The sequence below is a fragment of the Prunus mume genome, linkage group LG7 (genome assembly GCF_029339155.1).
Source record: "Prunus mume cultivar Tortuosa linkage group LG7, ASM2933915v1, whole genome shotgun sequence".
Lineage (NCBI taxonomy): Eukaryota > Viridiplantae > Streptophyta > Magnoliopsida > Rosales > Rosaceae > Prunus > Prunus mume.
Genome location: NC_142704.1, coordinates 8,932,640 through 8,942,837, shown reverse-complemented (window position 1 = coordinate 8,942,837; position 10,198 = coordinate 8,932,640). Strand labels below are relative to the sequence as shown.

Here is a 10,198-nt window from a genome sequence, read left to right as displayed (position 1 = left end):
ACAAAAGGGTATTAAGTCTTATTTCATATTTGTGTTAATGAAGTTTTTAAATTGAAGTTGGAAGAATGTGTTATTGCCATCGTCTCTCCACCTGTCAACACCTCTTTGTCCCAACAGTCCTATTAGATTAAGAAATAAGTCATCACTCATCAGATTAGTGGCCTTTCTCAGATCCAAGCAAGAAAAAAGCTTTTGTTTTGGTCAGCAATGGAGTCAACTTTAATACAAAGTCAACTGGGTCTTAGGATTTTGGATTAGATGTGGGCCAGGGCTGATGAGCTCATTTGATAAATTGATATGATACTCATGCCAAGGGGAAATTTTTCTCTGAAAAATGAACGCTAAGGACAATGTTTGCAAATATTCATATATGTAGGAGGAAGGAACATGGAACTCAAACAAGAATAATAATGTGCCATAATACTGAGTGGAACCATGTTTTAAAGTATTTATTAAAAGATAGTGAAATTTATAACCTTTTTTTTTAATAGAGAAAAAAATAATTATATTAATAAATTATACACAAATTATCAACCACAAAGACTAGAACAAATATGAAATTTACATCTAAGAAACTTGGCTTTTGATTGGAAAATCTTGGTCCCTCAAAATTTACATCTAAATTATTGAAGTTTGAACTCGTAGCCCAAATTGTTATTGAAAAGGTTTTCCAAATTATAGCCCAAATGATTGAACTTTGAAGTAGTAGCCCAAACTATTGTTGAAAGGGTTTTTCCAACCCAAACCCCCATTCCCTACATTTCCAAAGCACCAGATATTATTACTGCAAACCCAACACTTTCTCCAACGAACCACACTACAATCCCGTCATACACTAACCCTAATTCCAACTTCACTCCCTACATTTCCAGAGCACCAGATACCATGCGTGCAAACCCAACACCTTCTTCAACGAACCACGCTACAATCCCATCATACACTAATCCTAATTCCAACTTCACTACAAAGTCACACTCCCAAATGTTCAATCCTTCACAAGATTCCACCAATTTCACCTATCACATTCCTTATCAATCCAACACCATAAACCCTAACAGTAACCAACGTTGGTTGTTTCCTCCACCAGTGGTTCCCTCTGCAGTAGCCTTCGATCCAGCCCTTCGCCCGCCTGGAACTGAACCAAATGCCAATTCAGGCTCATACTCGTGGACCCACGTTGTATTCCATGCTCAAACGCCATTTGGTGAAGACCCAAATGCTGGTTCTCAGAATGGGGCTATCCAACAAGCTGAACCCATTGGACACGAAGCTGTAAGTGCCTTTCTTCAATTCAAGTTCGGTTTTTTGGTGCATAATATAACTCTTGGGCTCTTTTCCCTAAATGGGTTGTGATGTATTTGTTTTGTGATCCTATTCTATGGGTTTTGATGTGTTTATGTGGTGTATCGAGTGGTGCTGTAGTAGTGGAAAATTAGATTGGATGTCTTCTTTTCAAAATCATTGCTCCATTTTCGCATTACTCAGTTTAGTTTAGGTCATTTAAGTGTATTATGTGTGCATCCACTCGTGGACTGTGTATCCTAATACTCTTATGATGCATGTTCATAGTATGTTTCATGTCTAATTCAGACATTCATAAGTTTTCCCATATGCTTGCATTGTTTAGTATATGTACGATTACAATATATAAAGTCACATTGAAAACCATTTTTTATTGTTGGCAGTCTATCAAGTCTCTGAATGAGAGTTTGTTAGTGCCCACCACTTCAAATTCTTTGTGGAATAGCAATGGGACAAATCGGTGTGATGTTTGTAATATCAGTTGTAGTAGCAAAGAAAATTATGAGGCACACATATTGGGAAAGAAACACCAGAAAAAAATCAGAATGCAATATAATCCCACTGCCACAGCCTCTAATGTTCTGAACAATATTAGTCTGCCAAGCCAAACAAGCAGTGTAGGTGGGCAAGTGATATTTGGGGGTTCAGGTGTGGCTGCTGGTGCAGAATTGGAAACAAAGAGACGTAAGATTGTGAATGGTGGTGCAGCGGTTGATTCCATGGTGGTTTGCACAATATGCAACGTTGTTTGCAATAGCCAAGAAGTTTACATTAAGCACCTGGCTGGTAAAAGGCACAAGGCTCAGGTAAATAACAATTTAACTAGCTTTCCTTTTAAGATTCTTCTGTCACTTTTGCCTCAAGTCTTTATGAGTGATTATGGATACACTTGCTTGTATCGTGTGAGTCATCTAGAGGATCTTGCATTCTTTATGTTATTATTTGGATTCTCAATGTTTTCTTATATGTGTCCTTCAAGGGGGCCTTATTTATCTTATTTTGTGATTTTTTTACTTTTTTGATTATTAATATATTACTTACTTTTACTATTTCCATTATGTAGGCTAGTTTAGTGGCTCCAAATGTTGGCCCATATTTTGGTGCAGTTCAATCTGAAGTTACTGGCATTTGGAGTAAAGATCCAAATAAAATCAAACTTGTTCAGTCTGCATGGTGTGAAGTTTGTAAAGTCAATTGTAACAGCAATGACACCTACATCAAACACCTAGTTGGAAAGAAACACCAGAAGAACTTGGAGCAACTTGAAAAGTTAAAGAATGATGGCAGTGCCTCAACCTCAAATGTTCCATCAGCTGCAACAAATGCAATAATTGGACCAATGGAAAACCCAGTAGCCAAGGGTTCCCAGCCGGAGGAGGATTTGGAGACAAAGAAGCGAAAGATCATATCAGGAGGAGCAGCAGCTGGTGCGGTTAGAACATGTACTGTATGTAATGTGGTGTGTAATAGTCAGACAGTTTTCAGTTCTCATCTTGCTGGTCAGAAGCATGCTGCTATGGTGAAGAAACGGGCAGAAGTTGGAGTAGCAATCAGAGCCTGTCAACAAATAACCGCTTCTTGAAACCTGAATTTGGCTCGAAGATCTTCATTATGGCTCAAAGATCTTTATTGGTGGAGTTGTATAGCTTACTTTTGCACAATTTTCAAGCAGCACCAACAGCAATAGCACAGCTCATTTGATGTTGAGGACTCCTACAAATTGGGACAAATGTAGAGAGGTGTGATTTTTGTATCCTTGTATTTTTTCGGTCTATTTTTGAAGATGGCTTGTTTGGAACAGAAGAGAGAAGATTTGCTTGGATATGCTAACAGAGTTGAAGGAAGAAGACACAGAGTTCTAGAATATTCATAGGGAGGAATTTAGAAGAAATATTTCCTTTTGATTTCTGTATTTCTCATTGAATGAATTGAATGAAACCAATACACATGGGATTACAGACTTTATACTGCCGCAGAAATCACATGGATTACACTAACAGTCTAACCATAATGACATGTCAGCCAACAACCTTCCAAGCTGACTAACCTTTAGCCAAACAGGATATTGTGTGACACAAAATATATATTGGTAATGGATTAGCTATATACGTAAGAATTGACAGTGAATTATGTCATAACAAGCATCTTGAGATAGTTGTGCCAATACATTCCCCTTCCGTTGTATTGGTTGGAGTCTTGATTTGTTCGGTTTTACTGCTTGTTTTTAAACTAGAGCATACTTCTCACGGAATTTTGGTTTAATAATATTTATTTGACTTGCTGTTGCCATCTTGTTACCTTGTGGAAGTTGTTAAATTTCATTCCCAATTACTGCCTTATTTATATGTTTATTTACTTAAAAAAATACTTGATTTGTATGCTGCTAAAGAAATAAAAAGACATGTTGAAAGAATCACAACCCCAAAGCTTGGGGTTGATCAGGATAATGTTTATATTTTCTTTGCATATCGTATTTGCCAATGTGGGTGTTAACAGGGGCACCACCAGTATCTCACTTAGCTGCTAGCCCTCCCTCGCTCACTCACTCACCTGTAGGGGTTCTCAACCAATTTATTACTTATTTGATTATGGATAAGTTTGAATTGTCTCCCAGTCATGAAGTCTGTAGAGCTTACATCTACTGTCTCTGTGTTAAGAGAATGTGGGGCATGTGGGTGTAGTTAGGCTAGTGGTCTGTGGGATGTGAAGTGTTATGTATGAGTTCTGGCCTCTTGCAAGAGCAAGAGTGCTTATTGTTGTATTGCGAGTGGTTAAGTTTATTTTGTAATTAAGGTTATTGTCTTTCAGAGTTTTGAGGTTTTGTTAAGTTGATTATATCTTCTAAATGTTACATTACTTATGGTTGTTAGGAAGAACTGAAAGAGGAAAAGTTGAAGGCAAAGGAAGAAGCAAAGGATCTAGCTCAAGAAATGGCTGAGCTCAGATACCGAATGACAGGTTTGCTTGAAGAAGAGTGTAAGCGCCGTGCTTGCATTGAACAAGCATCTTTACATAGAATTGCTGAGTTAGAAAGCACATGTATTGAGGTTTAGATTCTCAGTGTGTCTGTTACCAGTGAGAGGACACATCTGAAGCGGGCAAAATCAATGAAAATCCTTTGCTGCTCTCCGGCATCTCAATGAAGCAAGGTTCAGAGGTAGCATCCCGATGATTACATGGTATTCCGGCTTCAGCTCTAACGTTTGTGGCTGTGGAATTTCCGAGAGACCATTCCAATGAAAGATTGAGCAATGATAAAATATGCAAGCATGTCAGTAGAGAAAAGGAATCGCATTTACATGGGGCAACGTGAGGAACTTGCACTAAATTGTTTCCCATGCATTTTCCTGTATCCCTGTTTGATTATTTGGACGAGACTAACATAAAATTTTCATATACCATATGTATAAACATTAAAAGAGATTAAAAAGGAGGGGTCTTTTGTGTAAAATTTTCTAGCTCTTAATTCCTTTTCATGTGCCTTATGAAAGTCTCGCATGAACTATGTTCCCCTTTGCACAATCATATTCATATTACCAATCAAAATTCAAACTTGATAATTGCAGTAAGGACTCAACGCTAGGCAATTAACTCAAGTAAACTACATTGTTAGATCTAGAAGTGGCCAACATATGAGGCCCTCCTTAATCATGAAAGTCTTAATAGGGAAAAATAAAATAAAAAAAATTGTAGATGTATTTGACCTTCCATCTTTCCTAGTCTCAATTGGCAGAACTTTTGAGCTTGAATTTTTCAGTCTTGGTGCTTCAAAAAACTGGTATGTGGCCATATTGTACAAGAAGATATCGGTTACCACCAATGTATGGATTGCCAACAGAAACACACCCCTCACTGGTTCATTAGGTGTACTCAAGGTGCGCAGCCCTGGAATTCTTGGCCTTGTTGACCATAAGAACACTACAGTTTGGTCTTCCAACACATCAAGTTCTGCACATAATCCAATGGCACAGCTTTTGGATTCTGGAATCTTGTTGTGATAGATGACAATGGTCATAATTACTGTGATAATATTTTATAGAAGAGTTTGATTACCCAGGTGATGCATTAATACCAGGTATGAAGCTTGTTAGAGCATTTACAATGGGCTCCCTAAACCACCTCCTTAGACAAATTTTAAAGATGAATTGTAAAAATGCAACTCCAACCATACTCCCTATCAACCTCCTAAAATAGGGAGTTCTCTAGGTGATCCTAAATTTGAGGAGAGAGAAATGATTCTTAGTGGCTCCCTATAATTTAATGCTGCTTTATTTAATGAGTATTTCAAACTTTTATTTAATGCTAACTATTTTTTGTTTTATTTTTTAATAGAGATGGACCAATCAAAAAAGAGTAATAACATTTATGACTCTCCAAATTAGGGAGTATGGTTGGAGTTGAATTTTTTTAGAGAGCTCATAAAATATCTTTCTTATATTTTTAGCTAAATTTTAGCTAAGAAATAGAAACCATCATTGTGGATGCTCTTAGGAACAAAATCACAAGTTTTAAATGGCATCTTACACCCTGGAAAAGCCCTAGGATCCTTCTCAAGGAAATTATACATATCAACTTGGTCCTGATGGATACCATGAATTAATTCTGAGGGAGGGTTTTGTTATAAAATATCGGACTGCACCATGGAATGGAATCCAATTTAGTGGGATGCATAATTTAAATCCAAACCATTCGTACACATATCATTTGTGTTGGATAATGATGATGAAGTATATTATGGTTATAAGCTTCTCAACAGCTCAACCCTTATCAGGCTGGCGTTAACTCAAGATGGATTTGGGCTGAGCTACATTGGGAGTGATGGAAACCAAGTCCCCAGTATGTAGCTGCTTGAAAGGATTTATACCCGACTTTCAACAAAACTGGGACTTGGTGGATTGGTCATATAGCTGTGTGAGAAAGACTCAACTGAATTGCACTGGAGACATCTTTAAGAAGTACTTTGGGGTAAAATTGCCAAGTATAGAACAATCCTAATATAACACAAGTATGAACCTCAAAGAATGCGAGATGATGTGCATGAACAACTGCTCTTGCATCGCTTTTGCAAATTTGGTTTTGGATATCTGAGATGGAGGAAGGGGGTGCTTGTTGTGGTTCAGCGATATGATTGATATAAGATATTCCAATATAAATGGGCAAGATATTTACATAAGAATGGCTTCATCAGAACTAGGTATAGAATCATCTTGCTATTTAAAACAAAGTTTGAAAGAAAAAAAAAAGCCACCAACAAAAAAAAAAGAAAGAAAGAAATCTTCCAACAGTTACATGATTAGAAAAAAGATAGAGCCAGAAAACTTTTGACATGATTAGAAAAATATTTCTTTAGAATTGTGTCATAAACTAGCATTAATTGTTCATTGGACGATAAAAAGTAAAGATTTTTTTCTTTATGAATTTCTGACTCTTCAATCTTCTGCTTTCAAATACTTCATTCCTAGATCAAGGAGACAATACAAAGATCATAGTAACGAGTATTCTGTTTGTTGTGCGAAAACACTACAAGATATTGTCGTTGATGGACTATATGACAACACACATATAAACCCATTTGAGAATAAAACACATGCACGTTGAAGAGAGAAAACAAACACACAAGAACACAAAGATTTAAAAAGGTTTCGTCCTTGTGCTTATGTCCTCTTGGCAATCCAACCGAGAAATTCACTAGTATGTAAGAACAACTTTGGTTAAAATCTTGAACCCCCTTAGCTCTCACAATAGCTGAAGATAGAGACGCCAATTTTGAGCATCGGCCAAAAGCAACCAGTCTCCTGCTGTGTTGTTGCCTCTTTGCTACTTCTTCTCCTTCCTTGCTGCTTCATCCTTGTGACCATTGGTTCCTCTTCCTCCTCCCACATCATGATGAGCCAAAACTTCAGCAATCTTCACCTTGGCGAACCATCAATCACCTATGAACAATAGTTGATCCCTATAACCTCTTCAACCTCTTGGAAACCGTTCTAGTAATTCCCAAGAGCTGCACAATGGCAAGAAACCTTTTGCATCAACGTACCTCAGGTGAGGAGGTGCTCCACCCAATGCTATACTTGGGCCACCTAAACCTCCTGTGTAGAAAAGAGATCCTCTATGTCGAGCTCCTTACTTCTCATCTTCTTAGAACCTTGAATTCTTGACACGCCTTGGTATGCAAATTGCATACCAACCCTTGTTCTATAAATCCCCACGTAGCCACCAACTTTGCTCTTGGATTTATGAACTAACGTCTTTCTTTTCATCAAACACCCATCCAACTTTCCCTCTTCATACTCCCCAAAGCACTCCGAAACGTAGTTGAATCTCCTTTGTCCATCCATCCAAAACTTGGGGATGATTTAATAGATACCTTAGGCTCAGACCTTGCTTGTGATGAAGGCTCCACCTCAAGTAGAACCCCTTTATGAGTTTGTTGTTGATACCCGTCTTCTTTAACCTTTATGTCAAGCTCCACCCACATTGGAGTCCCATCGATGACCACCTTGGTAAGAAGCATCTTTTTGGTTCCCTCCGACCCAACAACATTCTCTCCATCATCCCTTGTCTTGACTTCACTTTTGTGAACCTTATCCTCTAATACCACCACTTCTATACCTTTGAAATCAAGCACCCTTGATGATGAACTGTTATTCATACAACCTTGACTAACCTCCCTTCCCCAACTAGTCTTGAGCATAATGGTCATATTTAACCTTCTCACTATCAAACATTCTTCTATGTATTTTTGATAGCGCAATGAAATGATTTGCCTCCAATATGATGCTCATACTTATCCTTCGATCAATTCTTCTTATTGGGCTTTGATCGCTCTATAATAGGGAAACTGAATATTTAATACAATATATATGTGTAGTCAAAACATTTAAACTTTTAAAACAAATATGTTAGAGAATTGTAAACTGGTTTTTTAGTACCATACACTCGGGAGATTGAAAATGTGCACATAAATATAGCCATTGTGATTTTCCACTCCCCATCATCTTCTTGGGAGGGTTTTCCTTAGCGTGTTTAGCTGGTTCAAAAGACTTGAAGTAGTCATGCAATTCATACTTGAATTCCCGATAGATCTTTTGAAATAAATCCTCAACATAATCCTTATTCACTTGGCATGTACGTTGATATCAAAGTTTCATGTTCTTTATCATTTGCACACAGTGCGATGTAATGTGCAAATATAATATATTAGTTCTTCTTAAAATTGGTTGATTAACATGTTTCCAAATCAACACCAAGATTGCAACTTATTTTTCACAAGCAACATTGCTGCCTCATTTTTAGCAGCAACTTTTATCTTCACACTCGGATGAGCTTTTGTGGAAGCGGTTGCATATTTAATATCATGAAGTCGGGATGCACATAAATATAGTCATTTTGATTTGTCTCTTCTCTTCATCTCCTTAGAAAGCCTCTCCTTAGCATGTTCAACTAATTCCAAAGACTTGAAGTAACCATACAATTCATACTTGAATTCCCAATAAACATTATGAAAGAAATCCTCAACATAATCCTTATTCCACTCGACACGTACGTTGATATCAAAGTTAACATAAAAGCAATATAATCAAAAGTACATAAGTTGAAAACACCTTATTCCATTCGACACGTATGTCGACATCAAAGTTGCATGTTCATTATCGTTCACCCATATTGCAGTTCTTCCTGAAATTGGTTGATTAACATGCTTTCAAGTCAATAGTAACATCAACAACTTATTTTTCACAAGCAATCATTGCCTCATTTTCATCAACAACTTTTATCTTCACACTCGGATGAGCTTTTGTCCCTTCATATTGCATTAATACGACTTTTTGTAACATCCTCGTTATGAAGGCCAAAGATTCATGCCTCAACCTCATTGCATTAACATATCAATATTCAATATTTGACAATTATTTTTAGTTGATGCACGATTTTTGTGTGTGCAATAGATTTTTTTCTAGCTATCAAACATACTTCTACGTGTTTTAGATAGAGCAATGAAAATGGTTTTGCACCATGATGGTCATACTTTTCCTTCGATTGATTCTCTTTATGGACCCTTTCACATCTTAGGGCAATTATTCGGAAAAAATGTTCGATGGATCATGCTTATTGAAGTGACGTTCCTGAAGACAAGAGAAAATGACCTTATGGATGAGATCACTGTGAGTGTGCCAAGTATGATGTTAAATATTCAATGTTTCATTATTGTTAATTATAGGCCAGCGATAACATAGACTTAAATAAGTATGATTGTCATCATTATGTCAACAAAATCATGGTTAAGCGGTTTCGAGACTTAAATAAATATGATAGTCGTCATTAAAATCGTTAATCAAATATACTTATACTATCAAACATTAAAATCGTTAAATAAGTACAATTCTTCTTGCTATGAAACATATTTCTACGTATTTTGGATAGCGCAATGAAAATGGTTTTGCTCCAGCATGATGATCATACATATCCTTTGATTAATTATCCTTATTAGTTTTTGATCACTCTACAATAAGTAAACTGAATATTAATACAATGTATATGTATAGTCAAAACATTTGAACTTTTAAAACAAATATGTTAGGGAATTGTAAACTGCATATTTAATACCATAAACTCGGGAGACTGAAAATGTGCACATCAACATAGCCATTGTGATATGTCTCTTCCCATCATCTTCTTGGGAGGGTTCTCTATAGCATGTTTAGCTGATTCGAAAGACTTAAAGTAATCATGCAATTCATACTTGAATTCCCGATATATCTTCTAAAATAAATCATCGACGTAGTCCTTATTCCACATGCCATGTACGTCGACATCAAACGTGACCTAAAAGCAATATAATCAAAAATACATAACATGTAAATATTTTCAAGTTTTTCCCATCAACATGGGAGGCTTT

At 36.7% G+C, this 10,198-nt stretch overlaps 1 protein-coding gene across 1 annotated transcript; it reads left to right on the top strand.

The window, feature by feature from the left end:
- The first annotated feature begins 786 nt into the window (after window positions 1-786).
- LOC103338451 (uncharacterized) lies at window positions 787-3,278 on the top strand. The gene is made up of 3 exons (XM_008241653.3): window positions 787-1,272; window positions 1,686-2,108; window positions 2,366-3,278. The coding sequence occupies exons 1-3, from the start codon at window positions 886-888 to the stop codon at window positions 2,882-2,884; spliced, it is 1,329 nt and encodes a 442-aa protein (XP_008239875.2). The 5' UTR covers window positions 787-885; the 3' UTR covers window positions 2,885-3,278.
- Window positions 3,279-10,198: the final 6,920 nt, after the last annotated feature.